Source organism: Engraulis encrasicolus, chromosome 17 (assembly GCF_034702125.1).
Source record: "Engraulis encrasicolus isolate BLACKSEA-1 chromosome 17, IST_EnEncr_1.0, whole genome shotgun sequence".
In the NCBI taxonomy this organism is placed as follows: Eukaryota; Metazoa; Chordata; class Actinopteri; order Clupeiformes; family Engraulidae; genus Engraulis; species Engraulis encrasicolus.
In genome coordinates, this window is record NC_085873.1 from 21822601 (window position 1) to 21846034 (window position 23434).

The window sequence follows — 23434 nt, forward strand, 5'->3', positions numbered from 1 at the left end:
TATATTGAAACGGATGGGTTGCGCGTCTGTAGCTCTACCGAGTTAGGTTCTCATGATGTCCAATCTTTTATTTTGGTACTTTCTCCTTGATGCCAGAAGTTGATCCAACCACGGAAGTGAAAACAGTACTCGCATGCATGATGCAGAGCATCTCTTCAGTTTACCTGTCGTGTTTCTTATACTTTGCCAAGATATTTTGCACTGCACATTTATGTTTATCAGTTTACAAGGCGGACCACATTTTTGCTGGTTTTGACTATTGAATATAGGAGTGCAAATTAGTGCTGCGTGGAATTCTAACCCCAAGAAAGACCAGATTGAGAATGCAAAATTAAAAGTAAGATTGACCTACTCTACTTTTATGTACACAAGAACATATTTTAACAGTGTTTACTACAAACGTATCGTAGTGCAGTCCAGAATAAGAGTTGCACTTTACCAATACTTTTGAACTATATAATACAGGCCTAGTTCTTCTAATCATGTAAAACAGTGCCTGTCCTGACCTTTTTTTTTAGACAGTCCAAATGTCTGTCAAGTTGGCTTCAGGTCTCTTTTCTTCCAAATTCTTTATATCTCAACCATAACACTATAGTTCCTGCATTGTTTTAAGCAAAGGCAACAACAGCTAGTGTGTTTTTATTTTCTTTTAGTGAATCTCAATTTCTTAGTTTGTTAAGAAATACTGATCTTAATTATGGGTATTTTATGCTGTTTAACCTTTTAGGTTCTCATCAGGAGACAAGAGAGATGGCTGTGGACGAACTCAGTGACATTGTCCAAAGATGTGTAAGCCATAGTTGTCCTGTGAAGGGAAACCGCTAAACTGCTCCTGATAATTTATATTTCATTTTTTAGCAACACTCATTGACTGTTATCACATAATCTGTCATGCTTGTATTTTTTAGCAAAGAATTGAAAATGATTCCTACTCCTCTGAAGACTACGACAGTTTCCAGTCTGCTGTTAAACAGTGCATAGAAGAGGGTCACAGTGCACATGTTTTGAGCATAATCATTGATGAGGAAAATAAGGTATAACAACAATGGGTTCACATGTAACCTTTCTCTCTAAACTGTTCAGGTATTTTCCCGCAGTTTGAATATAATGTCTCTCATGACAGGGCATAGTGAAATGCATGGGCTGGAATCTTGTGGGCCTCCTGGTTGAAGAGGTGTTGAAGAAGGATGAAAGGAGCCTATCGCATAGCCATGCTATCCTCACACATTTACTGAAGGTTTGTGGGTCAATGATGTTTTAGTGAATGTGAAAAGCCCTATCGGGGAAACTCCAACTCCCATTGTCATTGTGAAACAGCACTCCACAGCACACAAGTGTGAACGCTGCACGCTGCACACAAAGAAATGGCATTTATGCCTTACCCGTGCAAGGGGGCAACCCTCAATGGCTCCCTAAGGGAGCAGTGCGGCGGGACGGTAGGCTACCATGCTCAGTCATGGAGGAGGATGGGGGAGAGCACTGGTTGATTACTCCCAGCCCAGGCGGGTTGGGAGTCGAACCGGCAACCTTTGGGCTACAAGTCTGATGCCCTAACTGCTTACCCATGACTGCATTTGTAGTAGCGCACATCACTCAGGGTGGTGAAACTACCGCTAATGTCACTGTTGTACGGATTAAATGCTTTTGTTAATGTTGTTTTTAGTGGATCATCGTCATTTGTTACCAGTTCTAATTCATTTATGTGGATTAGCTGTGGTTGTAACACCGGACGTCTGAGCCCCAAAATGTGTTGGAACTGCAGTGTAGCACCACAGACACTGCCATTAAGACAGGCGGACAGAGTAGACACATACTCTATAGAGTTTACAGCCTAAATTTGACATTGTTTTCGGTCAAGCTTTATAATGGCACAAAGATCTGATAATGGCACGGAGGAGCATATTTCGTATTAGCTCTCAGCATCCTGATTGAGGCGTCATGTTTCAGGTTAAGTGGTTAAACTGAAGGAATATCGCTTGACATATTAATAAATGATACTCTACTCTACTCTATATTGTTTTATTTAATTTATTTCTCTGATTTGGCAAGGATGGTGTTTTACATTGTGATAATGTTTCACTGCTTTGTTCAGACTTGCAGTCCCAAAGAGCTGTTGGTGAGTTTGCTGGAGCAGGTGGAGGCTGCCAGCCATGATGTCATTACAGAAACTCTGATGCTTCTGCTCAGGCCACTACAAAAAGGTAACAATGCCATTATACACAAGCGGACCTTTAGCATTTACATGGCTTTTAAAACATGTACATGTTTTTGAGTGCATAAAAGTTGTCAATAACTTTATAATTAATAGAAGTATGCGACATGCTAGCATGATACCTGTCAGTATAGTGAGAAATTACTGACCACCTCAGATATTCCTTACAAAAAGTAAGACGAGCTTAAATTCATGCCTCAGTGTTAACACAAAAGAAAAGAAATCACAGTCACAGTCTTACCGTCATGTCTTACCCAGTGATCTGCAGTGAATTCATGACCAAAAGCAGTGACTGTTGGTGACTTGTTAAAGACTAGGGAAAATGAGACTTTGACTTGGTCAAATGTGTCTTAACTTGTGACTTGATTGGAAGGACTTGAGACTTACTTGTGATTTGCAAATGAGTGACTTGGCCCCGTCTCTGACATGACCTGCCTCTACTTACAGTACAGTCGTACTATCATGACCAGTGATTAGGGTGACCATGTCCGTGACAGGGAAAAGGAGGACATATTTTAGGACGTGAGGGGTTTGGGGGGTCCTCCCTCAAGACAATGTGCGTGTCTTAGATGCAATTTCATGCATTTTGATGCATTTTTGTTCGGCTTAACGCCGGACAAGGCACTGAAACGACGGACGGTCCGTCCCAAAGACGGACGTCTGGCCACCCTACCAGTGATGGGCAAAATGGATTCAGTAGTTAGCATCCAGTACCACATATTACAATTGACTTGTTTTTTCTGGTTCAGTTCAGACAGGTGAGTGGCTGGTTGAATGAAGACTTATACAAGTAAAACATATTATGTGTGGCACTAGATTGTAACTAGCGAATCCATTTTGCCCTTCACTGTTCATGACTTATCCACCATGCCCTGCCTCTACTTACAGTGCAGTCTTACTATCATGACTTATTACACATACACACACACACACACACACACACACACACATACACAGGTACACACACACAGACGCACACCGCACTTTCTACCTGCACTAAACACACACACACACACACACACACACACACACACACACACACACACACACACACACACACACACACACACACACACACGCACACAAAACACATACAAACACACACACACACACATACTGCTGCTGGTGTATTTAATAAAAACCTTTTTTAATTATTTATTTCTTCAAATGCTACTATTACTATGTCAGAACGCTATAAAGGACTTTTAGAAAAAGAACAACAAAATACCTCCTCTTAATGTATGTTCTCTACAAGTCTTCTGTTGTCCAGTCTTGCACTTTAAATGTCTGTATGAGCAATGTCTACGTCCATACTGTCTATGTCCATGTATGAGTACTGTCTATGTCTATACTGTCTATGTCCTTACCTAGATTAGTCTATGTCTGCATGGGAGAGCAAGAAACGCAATTTCAAATTCTTTGTATGACCAGTGCATGTAAAGAAATTGACAATAAACTTGACTTGACTTGACTTGACTTGACTTATTACCACCATCACTTCCAGTGCTGTTGAAGTTTGGCAGTAAGAAGGCCTCCTTCCTTGGCATGGCGCTGTCCATGGTGATGACCCAGGTTGCCCAGGTGCCTTCATTTACCCAAATTAGTGACTGGGCCCTATCTCTGACATGACCTGCCTCTACTTCCAATGCAGTCTTACTATCATGACTTATTACCACCATCACCTGCGTCTACTTCCAGTGCTGTTGAAGTTTGGCAGTAAGAAGGCCTCCTTCCTGGGCATGGCGCTGTCCACTGTGATGACCCAGGTGGCCCAGCTGCCCACCACAGAGGAAGAGGAGGAGGAGGAGGGTACGGAGAGCTTAGGCCAGTGCTGCGCTGAGCTGCTGTGGTTCGTCAAGCCCTTCGTGGAAGAGGTCAAAGCCAACAACAACAATAGTGGTGGAGTGGGCCGTGATGAGGAGCTGAAACTGGAACTACTTAAATTGTAAGTGGAGATCACCTCACCTCATCATCACTAACCTCATAATATGGGTCAAAGACGTTATTTTGGGCTCAGACATCAGGGGCCTATACTAAGAAGCTGGTGCAGAAAGTAGAGGTAAATCATCTAAAAGAGCCTGGAGTACAACGCTGTCCAAGCTTGCCGCAGTCAGATGTTACTTTGGAGGACTGTTGAAAAGAACACAACTGTATTTATTGATCAACAGTAATAGTTACGTCTCAGCCAGCTCTGACATTTTGTGTACCCACCGTTTCATTTTCAGCTGCATGAAGAGTTTGAAAGATCCTCTTCTTATGGTAAAGCTCACCCAGCCGGACCCTCCAGAGGCCGCCTCTTCTTTATGGGAGTTTGCCTCAGAGATCTTGGTAAGTGTTTCATGAGAGATTTAAAGAGACATGCCTGTCATTTGGATGCTATACCTGCGGCGAAAATGACCCACTGTTGTTCTCCTTTCTTTTTTCTGAACATTATGGACACACGTTTGTGTCTATTTATTGTCGGAGTTAACTTATCATCTGTCATATTCTTTCGTTATCAACACGTTAGTGGAGTGGAATACAGTATCATTTATTAATCTTGAGGGAAAGGTGTCCAGTAGTATACACACATTAACCCATTGAGACTTTTTAAAGAAAAGCTGCCGTCAGCCCATAAAATCCTAAATATCTCAGCTTCTGAAGCACATACAAATATGCACTAAGTTGCATTTAAATGCTAAGACCCTCATCTTTCATCAGAATGTGTTCATTCATTCCAAACAAACAGAGATCTTTAATAAAGTTGTCTCAAATCTCATGAGCCTCAATGTTGCGTAATGCAGCTCCAGGCGCCAGGGCCAATGTTGCCCAACGCAACATCAGGCATCAATGGGTTAAAAAAATGAAAAGGTGTCCAGGAGTGTCAAAGGTCACTGTCCATGGTGCAGAGAAGAAGAAAAAACACATTCATTCATTTCCCTGTGTTTATGTGGGTTTTGTTTTGTTGTGGACTTTCAGGCCATTCTTTCAGATATTGGGGAGTCTCTTCCGGACCTCCTGTGCCATACGTATCTGAAGAAGCATGCGGCCCCTGGCTTCCTGGAGGAGGAGGTGCGCTACCCTAAGGAGTCCCTGGCCAACTTGGCCTACCTGCTGTTCGTACACCATATCGCCATAGATACGCTGCCCGCAGTTCTGAGGTAAACAAACAGGGACAACTTCAGACTATCTGTTGTGAGACTTTATTTAAAAAAAAGTATTTTCTGGGGGCTTTTTGGCCTTTATTATTATAGGACAGTGTGAGAGTAGACAGGAAATGATTGGGGGAGAGAGATGGGGCAGGGTCTGGAAATGACCCCAGCCGGACTCAAACAGGGGTCCTCGTGGGCAATGTAAGCCCAACTGTGGGGGGGCTGAGCGTGCTGCACCATAGTGCCCCCCCTTGTTGTGTGATTTCTAAGTCTGAGATGTAAACGGGGACAAAAGGGAATAAATCTGATGCCACGAGTGTGTATTTTTAGCTATTTCTCATTTACAGCTCCAGGCCTTTTTATTAGAATACCATGAAAAAGTTGATTTATTTCCATAATTCCATCAATAATGTTAAACTATCATGGATTGTAGATTCATGGCCCAGTTTTTTAACTATTCCAATCATTAAATTGTTTATTTTTACACATTTTGGTCTTCCAGCTCAAAAAAACCATGAATTGGGGAATTCACATCATTAGAATATTGTAATAAAATCACAATTTTCTTCATCAAAATTTGTTTCACATCAGTGCACATCAAATCAGTTGAACTTTGGTACTTTCTACACAACATGCAATGTTCAATACTTGGTTAGGACTCTCTCTGTCTTAATATTATTAATAATAACGGCCATGAAGCGTTTAACATTGAAGTCAATGGCAGAAACAGTGCATGGGAGTAATGGAAGGCCAGATATCCTTGATGCTTTGCCGTCAGCTGTTTTTGTATAGCTGACCTGGTGTCCCACACTTCCCTCTTCAATATACCTGAAGATTTCCATGCCACGTTTTGGTGTTAACTCACCAGTTTAATTCTAACTCAACAGAAATTAAACCCCATTCATTTTCAATGGGGATTCATTTCTGGTTATTTAGAATTAAACTGGTGAGTTAGCGCCAAAACGTGGCATGGAAATCTACAGGGTATATTGAAGAGTGAAGTGTGGGGTACCAGGTCAACAAACAAGAACAGCTGACAGCAAAGCATCAAGGATATCTGGGCTTCCATAACTGCCATGCACTGTTTTTCCATTGACTTCAATGTTAAACGCATCATGGCCATTATGAAGACAGAGAATGTCCTAACCAAGTATTGACCATTGCATGTTATGTAGAAAGTACCAAATTTCAACTGATATAATGTGACCCGAATTTTGATGAAGAAAAATGTGATTTTATAACAATATTCTAATAATGCGAATTCCCCAATTCATGTTTTTTTTGAGCTGGAAGGCCAACGTATATAAAAAGAAAAAAAATAATGTTTGCAATAGTTAAAAAACTGGGCCATGAATCTACAATCCATGACAGTTTAACATTATTGATGGAATTATGGAAATAAATCAACTTTTTCATGCTATTCTAATAAAAAGGCCTGGAGCTGTATTTACAGTGCATTAGACTTACTGTACATTTCGACAAAGCGTCTTCATTTGTCAAATATGAAAACGACGGAAAACAATACTGAAATACATGTACTATTGGTTATAAGTGTGCTCGAAATTGTGAAATGTACTGCATGTACTTTACTGCTTAAGTAGGCTTATAGGAAGAAAGATGGGCAGCACCAAAACCCATAATTTTAACCCAAGTAAGTATGACTGTTTAAATTGAATTTTCACACCACTATTCACAAATCACATATGTGCTGTTCTGTGTCCTTTAGCCCGGTATTCATTCTGCAGTGCAACATGGAATATATTGAATTGCTGCTAAGCAGGTAAGTCTTTTTTGTTGAATTAGATAAATTCCTTATTAATAAAGCCAGTAAATTAGACTAGTTTCAGTTTGATAGTTTGCAGTAGTAATAAGGGTCCAGTCCATTTTAAACAAAACAATTAAACAGTGAGTCAAAGAAGAGCCTACAACAAATGGCTTTCAAGTTTTCGAGTCTGTCAGTGCTGTGGATTACTGTGACAAATGTTTAGGCCACCTCTGTATTTAGGCATTCACACTAACATTACTACTGAGAAGAGTTAACAATCGTAATTTACATTTTCTCACAGAACCGAAGAAATGTATATCCAGAAGGGTCTGGTAAGTTATTTCTGTTTTTACTGCCTGTTCACCATAGTGTAGATTAATATATTGGTAAATAATGTCTTTTGTCGATGTTATCTTAAATATAACCAGTGACTAGTTCCATGTAGTATATCTGTATTACCTGTATAAGTATATCTGTAACGTATTGCTTTCCTGAAGGACCTGTATGAAAAAAGTCTGGTCAGAGTGGAGGACTGCAGTTTGCCAGCAGAACTACTTGAGCTGAAAACATTTGTCAGTGTTCCACAGGTAAAACATTTAATTTTTGTAGTTGTTGTTGCCATTTTCAAGCCCCCTAATAATGGTCAGTGTCATTAACACGTTTCTGTTGTGTTTCAGAATTTGGTTAAAGTTATGACTATGTGTCCTGTTCATCATTTGGTAAGATGTCTTCCTGTCATAGTACCAAAGATTGTTGAGACCTTTTAATGGTTCTGACACTGTTCATATGTCTGACGGATGTTTCATATGTTACAGAGGACTAAAGGACTAGCTGTGTTCCAGTTGAGCATCGTCAAGTTTAACCTTCAGGCCAAATACAAGTTTTTGAGGTAAGCATGCCTAATTTTAGTGTAAACCGATAAATCTCAACACAATTTCTAGACCATATGACATTTTATGTTATGTGACTATGGAGTTCATATAATGTAATCATGCTGTGTTGTTGCAGGTGCATGTTTAGGACAAGTCACCACTCTGGAGTAGAAGGAGTAATCATCAAGAACATCAGAAATATGGTGGATTTCTCCTTGAGGGTACGAGAAATGGAGACTACTATCTGTTCTGTATGAACTACAGATCCATGGAAAACAGGACAAATAGACTGAAAACAGCTTTTATCCAGCGGCCAGTACTGTACTAAATTCTGCTACCAAAGCACATTTGTTATATCTACATTTATTTATTCATTTTTAAATTATTTTAAATTATTTATTGCTTCAATCCACAAGGAGTGCTCAATTTCATTGTTTGTGTTCCAACGACAAATAACATATTCTATTCTAATCTAATTGAAGTGTCCTCTGCTGCCTTTTCAGCCTGGAAACGGCAATGTTTGGTTCCAAGGGGTCAATCTGATGCCTCTGCTGCGTCTGGTGCTGAGCCTGCCACAGGGGGCTGAAACGGACCTGCTGCAAAACCTGGACAGGTGAGGAGATGATGATGATGATAATGCAGTAACCATGGTAACAGATGAGTATGTCCTGTTAGGCACCTTCAGCTGAATGCACCACCGCCAGGGCTGGATTAAGGTGGCCTGGGGCCCCTAGGATACAGGTTATTGTGGGCCACCCGGAGGGCAAATTTCGCAACACCTTTACATACACAGTGTCATAATTACGAGCTAGGTATTTAAGAATAACAGGTCTACCGATTGTACTGAACGTGACTGATGACATTTTCAATATTGCATCTTGTCACAATGCTGCAAATGTTTACACTTTTGGCCAATCAGGGTCCACCTGGCAGGTGTGGGCCCCTAGGCGGCAGCCATATCTGGGAGCTGTGCGTTAATACGGCCCTGACTACCATCAGTGTTTCATTTTTATCCAATGTTTGTCACTTTACAGGATAATGGAAGCCCTCAACCTTCTGCGGTACCTGTTAATAAGAGACAAAGAGTGCCACAATGAGGTAAGAGCAGTACATGGAATAATATTACCGCCGTCAAAACGGTCATGTTTTCGGTCACATTGCTTTGTCTATCTGTTTGTCTGTCTGAGGGATGTAAAAAAAGTCGTGAAGGGATTTGGATTAAATTTTGTGGAGTTCTTGCAAATGGCAAAAGCAACATTAAAAGCATAACATTTTGGTGGTGATCCGGATCACAATGTGGATCCAGGAAATAAAAAAAAAAGATTCTTCATCATTGCGGGATGGGGCGAATTTTGACAGTTCTAGTGCCAGTTTCTAACTCCACAAAAACAAGGCAGATAGGGTGTAACGTGGTCAAATGTTGTATCGAACAGCTTCCTTGGCGGAGGTCTGCACTTCTACAAGTAGTTCAGTATACAGCGCAAGGGAGCATGGCTTCAAAGTAGTCGCTGACGTAAAGTATATTGTTGATTGCTTCAAGACAGGGATATGGACAGAAGTACACACAATCCACGATGACTTCATCAAGCCGCTACGCATGGGCCTCAACATGTCCAAGGCTCACTATGAAGCAGAGCTGAAAACCCTCGGTACAAACAAAGGTGAGATATCATACATCAGTGGTTTTCAAAGTGAGGGCCGCGGCAGGAAAATAATTGAATAATTTATGTACACCAAAGTAAGCTAAACAACATTCCCATTCTTGTATGTGATTGGATAAACAAGATGTCCTCATCTTTGCAAGTTAATTGAACTATTAGTGGTTATATTCAGTTGATTTTACACTCCTCATTTTATAGCCAAACATGCATGATTTGAGAGATCTCAGGCATGCTAATCGTAGACATGGTGCTATTTCTTGCTTTCTACTGGGTGAACACATTAATGGCACACAATGTAGCTCTATTTTGATTTACTACTACCGATAAGTATCTGCTGTGATAACTTCAATTTGGAAAACATTTCATTGTGTCAATTCAGAACAGGGTTCCCACTCTAGTTCAGATATAAAATTCCATGATTTTCCATGACTTTCCAGACCCAAAAAACTGAATTTCCATGACCATTTCGGTAAAAAGAAATTATGTTAAAAAGTTTTTTAAAGTGCGAAATCTTCACTTATCTTCACCCCAAGAGCCAACGCCAAGCCACCACCAGAATTCAGTGGGCTCATTGCATTCTAGAATGTTGCACATTACAGCGTTGTAGTATAACAAGAAAGAAACAATGTTATATACCAAGCAAAAACGTTTTTGCTTTTACACAAGTGTTCAGAAAATTCCATGATATTCCATGACTGTGCATGCAAAATGGTAAAATTCCATGACTTTCCATGACTGGAAAAACGTTTATGAAATTCCATGATATTCCAGAAATTCCATGACCCGTGGGAACCCTGTCAGAAGGAATTTAAGGAAAACGTAAATGTGCCAAAGGTCACCTTATACTGTCCATTTCCCCCAAAAGAATGACTGATGTATGTGTTTCTATGGTCATTTCATTGCTTTTTATTAGAACACCGCCCCCAACTTCCCTGCACGGTAACTGTGGGAAATGATAATCTACCAAACCTCACACCCCAAATGCAGCTGGAGGTGAGTTCTATTTTTTAATTTGTATCAGAATCTGACAACTTAACTAATATGTTTGCTTGAATGTCATTTATCAGACTAGTCGTGTTAGTGGACAAATGAGCATTTCTAGGAAAGGCTAAGTTTCACACAACACAGCCCATTGGAATCAAAGGCAAAACTACTGTACAAGATAAATCTATTACATTAGGGCCAAGGTATTATATTATGGTACCAGATATTGTAAATTAAGTTAAGTTAGGGCCAAGGTATTATATTATGGTACCAGATATTGTAAATTAAGTTAAGTTTAGGTTGCGGTCCTTCAACAGGGTCAATGTTCCTTGCCCATAGCGGTGTAATGTAGTTCTCCCTGTTCATGTTTTGTTGTGGTTATACAGTACATCTTGACCTCTTAAATGAGAACATCCTAACAAGTGTATTTTTGTTTGTTTGTTTACATCTCAGGCCTTCTACTCTGCCCTGTCCACATTTGACTTGATTGAGAGCGTCTTGGGGAGAGTGGAGGAAGTGATGGAGGCCAAGTCTCAAACTGTGTGAATGTCTTTTCTCTGTCCACCATTATGGTCAAACACCTTGTTTCCTGTTGATTCTAGAAGTCAAGTTACTCACCAATCTATTCAAATGATGTTTTCTGTCCATTTTTATTTCATTAAAAGTTAAAACTCCTGTTAAAACTGTTTACAAACTTTTACTTCACTGCATATTAATAAATAAGTTATCACAGTCATTGCATTAAAATGTACAACCAAGAATGGTAATCTTGTCCTTTTAAGAGCCTCCACACGCCGGTTCAGACAAAATGCGGAGCCGTGCTCTGCCAAAGTTTGATTTCACTGTTTCCAATACAACACCGCACACCAGCGCCAATGTGCGCGGATGTCAGCTGCCGATTAGGGGAGAGCTCCCCATTGATTATCCATACCCTGCTGAGATTAAATTTGCTGTCTGTGCCAGTGTGCAGGGGTAAGCAAAATTGTTGGAACCGCTTGCCATAAACATCTGCGCCGCTGTGTGGGGTTGTATTGAAAACTGTGGAATTGAGCTTTGGCAGAGCCATGCTCTTCACTTTGTCGGAACCGGTGTGCAGAGGCCCTAACAGTCCTTTTTAGAAGCTCCAGTTTCAAACATGTGACCACACATCAAGATGGCATGTGCTGCTTCGGGCACCACTATCTTGGTCCAGGACGCTGCTTTTCACAGTTGTTTTACTGCCACCTACAGGACAACCTGCATATTGCCTTGTCTACAATTGACAACAGCATTAAGGGGTGGTCAATGTGCGGCATCTAGTGTTCAATATCTATTGTGGGCACTGATCAGAGCTCCTGTTGTGCGTCAGGCCCCAGACAGTCGTCTATATCCTTAAACAGCGGGTGCTGGAGGGCTGCGTTGGCCGTTAGCCTCGTGTCTGGATTGAGGTCGAGCAGGCCGTCCAGGAGATCATATGCGGCGTCGGGGACTTGATCCCAGCCTTCTTCGCTGTGTGCACTGGCCTTGTGCGGTGGTCCGTGATGTTTGGGAGTGCTGGACTGGCTTTTGGTTTGTAACTCTTTCAGGACGGCCTCGTCTTTACAGGACTGGGCTCTCCTCAGCTTCTCACAGAGACGCCTCAGGTCCAGACATGGCAGCTCCTGACTGCACACAATCTCTTTTCCTGTTAAAGAAGAAGCCGCTTTTGAGTTCAAGTTCAAGAGTTTATTAGCCATGTCATCAAAGTTGATAGGATTTTTTTTATAGGATATCGCCCAACATCAAGTTAATACTTATAATAAAATAAAAAAAACAGGAAATTTGAGTGCTTCTGGGTCTTCAACTTTATTCCCTTGGTTCTCCTCAGTATAGGGACTCTCAAACTTGGCCTAGGTAGAAAAATCTGAGTCACTCAAGGTTACAATATTTCACTTTTTATTGTAACCTTGAGTGCCTCAGATTTTCTCCAGAGTAGGTATTGCTCATGCTGATCATTGAAACTGTGCTGTCTACTCCCAAATTTGACCTTTTCATCAATATTTACTAAGTAATAAACTATTTTTTACTAGTATGACCAAAGTTTTGCAGCTAAAAAAATATTCTATTTCTGGAAATTGAAAATGGCAGACATAGAGATGGATCCACCTTTTCATGTATGAAAAGAGCGATTTTCCCAGTTATAATGAATACTTTGAATTTAATGTTGGTGGTTACTATTTCGTGAAAAAGGTAACACGTGAATGGGCAGTATGAATTCTGGAAAGAAACTGCTGAAAAATATTACAAAGCGTTACCAGAACACTAAGTAATATTCAAGGGAAAATAAAACAAAACGGCTAGTAAAGACAAAGTTGGATACTAAAATCTAAAGGCAATATACAACATTCCTTCACTAAGAATCAAAGCAAGACATATACAGTAGTCAAGGCTCTACCGTAGCGCTAACAGCACGTGTCTACTATGCGGCTGACCCAGGTTCGATTCCCGGCCCGGGTCCTTTGCCAGCCCTTCCCAGTGTGTGTCTCTCTCCCAACTCATTTCCCGTCTGTCCTCCACTATCCTGTCTGATAATAACCAATAAATCCCCCCCACCCCCAAAAAATTAAGTCAAAACTGAACATACCCAGCGTCTTTGCAGCTTGCATAGTCTCCTTGGATCCACGGATCGTCATGATTTGTGCCAGGGCGATGAGGTCATCGCTTGCTTTAAAAAAGGGATACCGGCCGCTCAGGAGACAGAGCAGGATAACACCCGCGGCCCACACATCAATGGCTGCAGAGGGAGAAACACACGACACACATTTAGAATGTAATACATGGGTTCTACATTTTTGTTTTCTCCTGGCTGTGTGACACTAGCTGCAAACAACTCAACCTCTTGCCCTGCCTCACAGCATTGTGTTTACAAACACGGTGAATCCATGTATGAAACGTAGACGTCTGCACACTGTAGCTCCGCTTTGAAGGTTTATTCATGAAGACGAAGACCCTGTTGGGTCGAAACGTTGTACAACTTCAATAAACCCTCAAAGCGGAGCTAAAGCGTGCAGACTACTACTATGTGCAGTCTCTTGAATGCATTTAAAATGGATAAAAAGAGAAAAGTCCGCTTCAACCAGAATTTGTTTTGCTCACACATTTTTTCAAATATATTTCCGTGTTGTTTCAGGTGAAATCTCCTCTTCAAAATTAACAAAAATAAGTGTAAAACAAAAACAAAAAATCCTGGTGGATGCGGTTATTAGTTATTAGTTTGTGCTGCTGCCAGGTCAGACGTTTGGATGTGCAAGCTTTTTCCAACTACTTCATACATTTAAAAGGCAATACCACAATACTTTCTTTTCTCCAGAATACTTTTCTCTTTCATGTACATCATGGGATGGCTTTAGCTGTGGATCATTTAACAGTATAAATATTTAAGTTAGTGACGTGTGATCGCTTTGTTGTAGGCCAGTCCTACCTGTTCCTTGTTTTTGGCACTTGATTAAAACCTCGGGTGCTCTAAAGCCAGGTGTCCCAGCTCTTGGGGCATACTGTTGTTTCCTACAAAAAGATAGAGGAAAAAGGGGGAGAAATATATGACAGTTGCTAAAGCAACGATGCAACGCATTGAACAGACACAGACACAGACACGTGTAACACATGTAGGCTATTGTACCTAGAGAGACAGATGTTGCAGATATTGTTTGTCAGGAAGCAACTGCAGGTGAGCCTCAGGTCAATGGTGGAGGAGGAGCCCCTGTCCTTCTGGCCAGCAGCGGCCTGGTCCTTTGCTGTGGCTGACTGGCGCTTGGCTGGCAACATCTTCCTCACCATGTCTCTTGTATTTGTGGACTTCACAAACTTCAAACAGCAAAAAAGAGAAGAACAAGGATTTTTAGAGAGACGAGGGAGCGCTGCCTTGGGTCTTTAGCAATTGTGAAGAGCAGGTATTCTTCAAGGGAAAAAGGACATCTTAAACACTTAGTGCGTGTGGCACAAATAAAACAAAGACCTTAACAGCACAGGCGCCTCGGGACCCTCCTGTATTTAATTAATTAATTTCTAATCTATACCTGACAACCCCACATTTCAAAAGACATGCCGTGAAATCAAAGCCGACAAGCTTCACATACACAAAGACAAATATTTTCTTACTAAGACAAATACTTTCCTATACGCATTATCGGCCATCCGGGTACTTAGTTCGTAAAGGAACTGTCCCGCCCTTTGTGGGGGAAAACAAACTGAATGTCTCGTTAACTTACATGAAACATCGGCTAGCCTAAATAAACACAGTCCATGCGTCAGCCACAGCTGTTTAGATATATTATTTGAACAGCTGACAACAACAACACATCTTAGGCATGTTGAACGTGAACAACGCTAGTCTACAGGTCCTTGTCTTTCGCTTCTTCTTTCCCAACACCAACAGGGCCTTGTCTTGGCTTGTTCCCCAATGTTATCCCTCAAAAAGGGGCATAACGCACAGGGCATACGTGACATCATGCCAGTTATGCGTATAGGGACGCTTAAAGAGAACATGAAATTAGTTTCTCAGAAAAGAGACCGCTCCATTTTATTGCACAAGCGCAATTCGGCATGTACCTAAGAAGCCGTATGCCGAAATGCGTTTTTGCAATATAAAACAAGTTATGATAATAATAATAATAATAATAATAACAAGTTATGCAAGGTGCAGCCTCTTTTCTGACAAACTGAGTTGAACATTTGGTCCAACACCCTCACAGTCAAAGTATTTAAGACTGAAGCCTGCTCTAAGCTGAACAATTCACTCAGAACATCAAATTAAAATACTAAAATGATGGAAGAGTACCTCAACTCCTGTGGCCAACTTCACAGATGAACTAACACTGTTCATGTTCCTTTCTCCAAACACGGACCGGGGCTTTTTACAAAGGCTCATTAACTCCTGAGAAAACAGGAACATTAAATATTAACCCATTCAAGCCTAAGGCATCTGCAAAAAAACACCTGCTGAATTCCAAACCCCTTTTTGGAAAAAGGTGCCCTCAGCCTATAAAAATCTAAATATCTCAGCCTCCGAATCAAATAAAAAATATGTAATAGTTGCATTTAAAAGCTAGGGCCCTCACCTTGCATTAGAATATGTTCATTCAGCTCTTACATAGCCACATTTTTATAAAAAACTAAAATCTAAAGAGCCTGAATGCAGCGTCTACGTTGCTCCAGGCTCCTACTTCAATGCAGCGTATACGCAGCATCAGGCTTAAATGGGTTAATGAGACGATTCATTTATAGTACATTTCTTGAACACAGGGCAGTACACTGCAAAGAAGTGGCCAGTATCAAGTTGAAAAAGTGTAAGGGGGCTTACGTTGTTGACACAGCTTAATGCATACGCGCCCACAAGGCTATGCATCTCTACGCTTTGACTGGCATTATGCGTCAATGCGTAGCATAACACGACTTTGCTTATTTTGATACTTGACGCATGTGACATTGGAAGAGTCACTTTAGTCACTGCGGAGGACGTGTAAGGAATGTGTGGGTAACCCACTTCAGCCCGAGGCACCGGCAAAAAATGCCTGGTGAATGCCTAAGCCCTTTTTGGGAAAAGGTGCCCTCAGCCTATAAAAACCTAAATATCTCAGGCTCCAAAGCTTATAAAAGTGGGTTAATGCACGTCAACTTCGTAAGCCCTTAAGAAAGAACCAACTATCCCCCTTTAAAATTGTGACAAAACTAGGCGAGAAAGTGGAGACCTTTTTAGATTTGAGTTCTGCAGCGGGTGTGTTGGTAGTGCAGGGCTTTTTCTCAGACTGTGGTTTAGCGGTGGACAGAGAAAGAGACGTTTGTGCTGGTGCAGTGTTGGCGGCGGGTGTGGCGGGGGGTGGAAGAGAAGAAGAGTGTTGCGGTTTCTCCTTGGAGTGCTGTGGTGGTGGTGGCCGAGTGCCTTTTACACCCTTCTGTGCTTTGGAGTTCACCACCTTCAGGAGGTCGATGGCCGTGTCCGGGGTCCCCTGAGCCAGCCCAAAGTCCACCAACGAATACCTACACACACATAAATAAATGGATAAATAAATATACGGCATAAATCCAACAATGCCTAAATAATAATAATAAATAAATAAATGGAGAAATAAGTGGAGCAGAAATGAGCATAAATCAACCAATGAATATCTGCACACAAACAAATAAATGGATAAATAAACAACATAAAATCCACCAACAAATAACTACACAAACAACTGGATAAATAAACAATGAATACCCGGCACACAAATAAATAAAGCATTTGATTAAGTGACACAAATGTGAGGTCAGTAAAGAACATCAAACACACACAAAAAAAAACAAAAAAAACAAATAGAAAATAAACAGTGAGAGACAGTGACAGTGAGATCTTTACAGCACATCAGTGCATACCTCGTTCATACTATTACAGACCTTGAATTATTCCATGTCTATTCAGTATACTTACTTTCTTTGGGAGCGATTGTACAAAAAGTTTGTGGGCTTAATGTCGCGATGAATAATCCCATATTTGTGGATGTGCTTCAGTGCCACCAGGAGATTGAATATGTACTGGCACGCTTCCTTGATTGTCAAGGTGGCAAGGATGTCCTAGGAAAAGAAGATAGTGGTTATTTGTTGTGATGGCTTCTGCTAATACTGTACTCATCATAGGCCCTGACCACAACAAATAAAAGTGTGGCACCATGCACTGATGTTAGTTCGGTGAGTGACTGCCATGAAATCAAGACAAGAATCTAAGCTTAGAGCATGTGTGACAGACTAGTTATGAAAATGTTCTCAATATACAAAAATTACAATGGAGAGCAGATTTTTATTTTGTGCATGTTAAATCCTACACTATTTGTTACAACTCCAAAAAAAAGTATTTGACTGGTAATGTTTCTTCCATATGTATTATACAGTAGAATGGTATAATAGAATTATAGTGATATATTTACCACAAAGGGTTCGTGCTCCACGTATGGCATGACGATGATCACGTGATGGTCCTTCCTGAAGCAGTAGGTCACGCCCATGACGTTTTCTTGACCACTGAAACAAGCATGATCACCAGAGATGAGGGTGCTATTCCAAGAACTAACCCAGCAAGGTTAACTCAGATCACTCATAAATAGGGTTTAGGGATGCACGATGTGAAAAATTTCCTCCAATAACCGACACCAATGTTTTTTTTTTTTTTTTTTTAAAGAGATAACATTTAATACAGACTGACAATGATGCAAACAAACAGAATTTTTGAATGTCCTCTTATTTCCAAACACACTTTTTAACTCCCTGTGATAAAATTAGATAAAAAAGAGAGACAAACTAGAAGACAAATAATGAAAGTAGAGATGTACAGGATCCAAGATCCGGTTCCGGATCCGGCAGGATAATAGGGTTTTTCACAGGATCCGGATCCGGTTCCAGGATCCAGGATCTGGTAGCCGAGGCTTTTCAGTCAAAATAGTTTGAGCCAACGTGATAAAAAGGGCCCACGTGTGCGAGTAGGCTATGTGTTTCAACCCTTTCGTAGGATCCGGTATCCGGTTCCGGATCCGGCAGGATCTTAAGCAGTGGATCCGGTAGCCGGCAGGATCCTAAAAATCAGGATCCGGTGCATCTCTAAATGAAAGTCACCGTCAAGTCCAATCTTTTAGAATCGTAACATATTAAAAAAAAACATTGGCGTTAACATCGGCCCAGTTTTACCTAGCGGACCGATGTCCGATGTGTTGAGAAATGTCAAATATCGGCCGATACTGATACATCTGGCCGATATATCTTGCATCCCTAATAGGGTTGCCAACCATCCCTTGAAATACGGAACCGTCTCGTATTTAGAGATAAAAGTACGGGTTACGTATTGAGCAGAAAAGGGACACGGGACGTTAAAATGCACTCAAATGCATGAAATTACATCTAAGAAATGCAAAATGTTCTGGAGGAGGACCCCCAGACTTGTTTTACATTGACAGTTGGCAACCCTACTCGTGAACCATCTAAAACAGTGGTCCTCAACCTTTGGGGGGGAGGAAATACCCCCTTGACCTCATCATTTTTTTATTTTTTTTTTACAAATGTCATATTTCATGTGAAATTGCATTACATTCAAATTGTATCAGGGGATGGATAGGACAGACCCCAACCATAAGTTCCCCCACCCCTGAATTAAAGGATCTTACCCAGCAACAGTCAGACACTGCAGCTCTGCAGCTATCCTTAGTGGGTGGCTGGTTGGGATGAGATGCTTCAGAGCAAACGTTTGTTTCTGTTTTGTAGACATCTGGGCCTCTCCCAGATAAACTGAACTGAAAGTACCTAAAACAGAAAGACAGCATTATAGGACTTGAGTTATCACCGTAGTGGTGCAACTCTATGAGATGGGATACTTGGTTAGAAGGGTTGAGATGCCCTTAATAAATAGCCTTCCTAAAAATCAAATTTTGATAAGTTAGCTAATATACACATTGGTAAAACTGTTCAACAACACAGAGGAAAACTTTGTGCAGTCACCTTGGCCAATCTTATCAACAACTGAGAAAACCTCTGTGAGTTGTGGCACATCCTGACACAGCTTGGCTATTTCCTGCTCCACATCCCCTGTGAAAAGAGACAAACCATCAATAACATAAATAAAGTACAAGTACACGCCGCCGTAGCTCTGCACCTGCCCAAGCAAGATGTTTCTTTTGTTTGTGTGTGTGACACATTAACAAAACGTATTGGAGGGGTATTTAATGTGAGCACGACACGGTTTCACTTGTGGCTGTTGCATGACTGATCAACATACTTTGAGGACAAAACGCAAATTCACTTACTTGGTACTTTCCTTTTTCCACGAAACTTTCCACGTTTGGACTTATGGTCCGAAAGATCACTGTCAGTATTGAGTTGTCCCTCCATGAAGAACTTAAGATGAACTTCCCTTAGTAAATCTTTGCCGAGACACTTTGTTGCTCAGAACAAATCTCCCTTTTAGTATTTTTAAGTGCGTGAGCAACTCGCTGAGAAGTTATATTTGATAACGCACATCTTCCCAGGTATGTTGTAAAGTAAAAATGCAGTTCATCGGTCGTTCATTTTGTGAAATAAAACGCGCCTGTACAATAATTTATAAACTATTTCACTCTTGAGCAAGATTCGTTCGTGTTGTTTACAAGGTTTCGCAGGTTTCGCGCCCAGTCGGATAACTTCCGGGTCACAGCAGAGTGACATTTCGCCAAATTAAAAGTCAAGACCACTTAACTCGGGGGTCCCCAAACTTTTTTCTCTGGGGGCCACATTATCGTTCCTGACTGTGATCAGGGGAAGAAATCAATCATGTCGGCTACTAGGCCACTGCCAGTGATAGCCAAAATTTGAAATACCACAGGTATTCCTTTTAATTTCTAATAACCATGTAAAAATAGCAAGGAAAGGTTAGAAAAAATATAGTGATTGACAGTTTATGAGTGATACAATAGAAATGGCAGGCCTGTTTATAAATTAGGCTACAGTGAGATGAGAAACTATCAAGAGAAGATTGAGGATTGCTTATTTGGGCCAGTTCACATGGTGAGAGGTGCAGAGAGGTGGAGGGCCGGTCAAAGGGGCTTGGCGGGCCGCATCCGGCCCCACAGGCCCCCGGGCCTTAGTTTGGGGACCCCTAACTTAAATGAAAGCACACATCTGTAACTTAATAGTCCATGAGCCAGACCACCGATCGCAATCGAAAGGGTGGGCAAAGTCTTGTTGGTATTTTATTATTGCTATATATGTCTAGTTTATGAATTGGTATGATAACCTTTGCAGAACAGTAGCTTTATCATATTTATCATGCATTTCTTATTTGAACCATTTTACACTAAAAACGCCTAGGCTAATTTGCTAATATCTTGATAAATTGAACATAAAAATGACTGTGAGATAAATATATTTATAGGAAAAGATGTTATACAAAATTCTTGGATAGTTCAAAGGGCACATTACACATATTTCCCACTTAATTTAGTTCAGGCCCCCATTTTCACTGACTTTTCGTTTAAAATGAGGGTTTATTTCTCAAGAGTGAAAATACTGGTAGATTGGGTAAGAAAAATAAATCTTCTATGCCTCACCACACAATTTTGCCAGTACATTACAATACAGGTGGGTTTTGTATTACAAGTTTTCTTAAAAATTTCCTTAAAAAAGTTTCATTATCCAAACAAAGTGTACTGTACTTAAATGTAAACTAATTTAGAGACACACTCGAATTTGATATGTAGACAAAGACCTCTTTGATGAAGCAGAGACTTCACTTTTTACATCAACTAAGGGTGTTTGGAGAGGATAAAGTAACTTTTTGTACCATGCTGTTGTTGAGAGTGTACTACACTATACAATCCAGTGGCATGCACAGACATTTTTGGGGGCAGGTGCTCAAGGTGGGGGCGGGGGGCGTGTGGAACTTCCAGTTGCTTTGCTAGGTTAGAGCAGGAGTGGGGAGCCGTTTTCATTCGTGGGCCACTTCAAATTTTATAAAAGGCTGCACTATGAACACAGATCAGGATTTCCCCCGGCAGTTTAGGCCTATATTGAAGGTGGGCACCTTCACAACAGACCCCACCTCCACTAGGTCCCCTGAAAACAACTTAATTGTATTGCAAATTAAATTTCTAAGAGTTCTTTACAAAGCATGTCAAATTCCATGTGAAACTGCATAAGATTAAAATTACATCTGGGGCCGTAAACGGCCCTTGAGACATAAGTTATTCACCCTTTTATTATAAACTATATTATATCAGGGGGAATTGTCACATGCTTTTGATCTCAAGAATTTCTACCGTAGATGATCATGCCAATATGGAACACATTGTGACAAAATAAAAATGGAACGTTCAAAAAGGGCCTTTTTTTCGTCCAATACTGCGAAGGGGCAGGTGCTTTAGCACCACAAAGTCCGTTCCTATATCTGTGCATGCCTATGATACAATCACTGGGGTTTGGAAATCTAACCATAAAAGTAAAGTCCCAAATCAACAGACTGACCCGCTCTGTACTGAAAGCAGTGGGGGTGAGGGATCACCCCACCTTCAAAGCAACATACTGTATGAAGAGTCCAGAGAGCAGGCCAGTAACAGGGAATAACAGATTACATGTGTGACGATTATTAACAATCAAGAAATTGAAGAGTTGCATTCCCTTACAGTTACTGCTTCAGTGTCTGGTAATGAAAGTACATTTACTATGTGAAAATAAGTGGTGGTTTCTAGATTCATATGTTATGCTATTCTCAAATTTTGATCATTCCACACATAACTCAGAGAAAACACATAATGTGCATGCGTGTTGGTGTGGCAGTGGTTGTGTGTCTGTGCCTGACAGATGGAGTTGACTCTATGAGCTTTATCTGCTTGCATTTGTCTCCTTCTGCTCAAATATCTACCTTCATCTGCCTGCCCCGACTTCGACTGAGTTTCCCAAAAACACTTAAGTAGTAATAAGTAGTACTTAAGTATGAGGCACTCTTTAGACAATATCAGAGATAGACATCAATTCAAGTACAATACCTTTTCTTGTACATGCATGCTTAAACATAACACATGTGTGAGGAAAAGGCCTATACACTTTTAGTGGCGATGTGTATATTCCTGATATACTGACAAGGGGCCACCTCATACTTAAGTTCTATAACCTCCAGCAATTGCATTTGCTCAAATTACTGTAATTGAGTACTTTGATGTGTAACTTGTAGTTTCCAAGGTAGTTATTAAAGTGGGTGATTTTATTTTTACTCAAATTACAATTTGGCCCAAGTATTTTACTTACATCTACCTTGAGTACTGAGGAAGGCAAAATTGAAATAAAGGGGAAAATCTGTCAGACATGAAGGGAAATTGTGTGTTATTACCATTTACCATAAATTATCTATTTTGGACTAATCTATTGGATTACTATCTAGGGCCCGTCGGCCCAATACCATTAGTCCGATAGCCCACAGACGGTGGGACACAATAGAGTTGCAAGCGACTGGCTGAGAATAGTAGAGCACACACCAGGGACTAGATCTGTATAGCAACGCAGCCTGAAAGCCTTTTTTAGAAGATATACAAGACTTATTATTTATTAACAAAACTTATTCATGAATGTAATCCCACAACAGGGAATTAAATGAAATGCATCAGACTATTGCCTTTGGTAGGCGTCCCAGCCTTTGAAATGGAAGGTCCCAGACCCAAACACAATGAAATCCAGACCCCTAAATTCAGAGTAATGGGCTATTGTATCAATGAGCTAACCCTAGGCCTGCAATTTTGCCACACCAGGGCACACAGAATTTTGCTGTCACGATTGCCAGGTTATTGGAAGATGACTTGTGTAGAGATAGACAGAGGTCACGAAGGGTGCTATTTAAGGAAAGCAATAGACAGACAAACTGAAAACTAACTTTTCCTCAAATTACATTTTTTTTTGTATTTTTTAACTTTCTCAAGTAGATTTTTAAAGAGGTAATTTTACTTCTACTTTGAGTAGAATTTGAACCAAGTATGGTAATTCTTTCCACCTCTGATAGCCTCCTACTGCAAATGGGCCTGGCGACAGGCCAATTCACTCTTGGCTGAAAACGCTCAACTACATTATAACAACATTGCTAACAATGCAGGAAGTCTTAGATAACCGATTGAGACTTGGCCATCACCATTTGGTGACAATAAGGTTATAACAGAGGGACTGCGTTACGACGTTAAAGCCAGCCGGGGTACACTACGACAGTTTTCTTGAACTACTTTGTACCCAGTGCGAGTACCACCGAGCCACCAGGTTATTTGATAGGGAATATCTTAACATGAAATACACATTATCTAATGTAAGGGGGAAGAGGCTAG

At 40.8% G+C, this 23434-nt stretch overlaps 2 protein-coding genes across 3 annotated transcripts; one reads left to right on the forward strand and one right to left on the reverse strand.

The window, feature by feature from the left end:
• The first annotated feature begins 124 nt into the window (after positions 1–124).
• Positions 125–11264, forward strand: glmna (glomulin, FKBP associated protein a). Its single transcript, XM_063221963.1, has 19 exons — positions 125–337; positions 728–789; positions 909–1034; positions 1124–1237; positions 2093–2201; positions 3911–4157; positions 4438–4540; positions 5171–5352; positions 7070–7123; positions 7410–7440; positions 7606–7695; positions 7786–7827; positions 7924–7997; positions 8117–8201; positions 8484–8593; positions 9015–9078; positions 9521–9641; positions 10555–10634; positions 11079–11264. Exons 2-19 carry the CDS (start codon positions 751–753, stop codon positions 11169–11171), a joined length of 1764 nt encoding a protein of 587 aa, XP_063078033.1. The 5' UTR covers positions 125–337; positions 728–750; the 3' UTR covers positions 11172–11264.
• Positions 11257–19768, reverse strand: cdc7 (cell division cycle 7 homolog (S. cerevisiae)). Of its 2 annotated transcripts, none has more exons than XM_063221965.1 (11): positions 19406–19768; positions 19101–19187; positions 18770–18905; positions 17543–17636; positions 17050–17192; positions 16556–16619; positions 15421–15516; positions 14263–14447; positions 14065–14147; positions 13228–13377; positions 11257–12288 (listed from the first exon to the last, which is right to left on the reverse strand). In XM_063221965.1, exons 1-11 carry the CDS (start codon positions 19488–19490, stop codon positions 11951–11953), a joined length of 1461 nt encoding a protein of 486 aa, XP_063078035.1. In that variant the 5' UTR covers positions 19491–19768; the 3' UTR covers positions 11257–11950. The 2 variants fall into 2 exon arrangements, with proteins under 2 accessions (XP_063078035.1, XP_063078034.1); XM_063221964.1 differs by having other exon boundaries at positions 16331–16619.
• Between the last annotated feature and the right edge of the window lie 3666 nt (positions 19769–23434).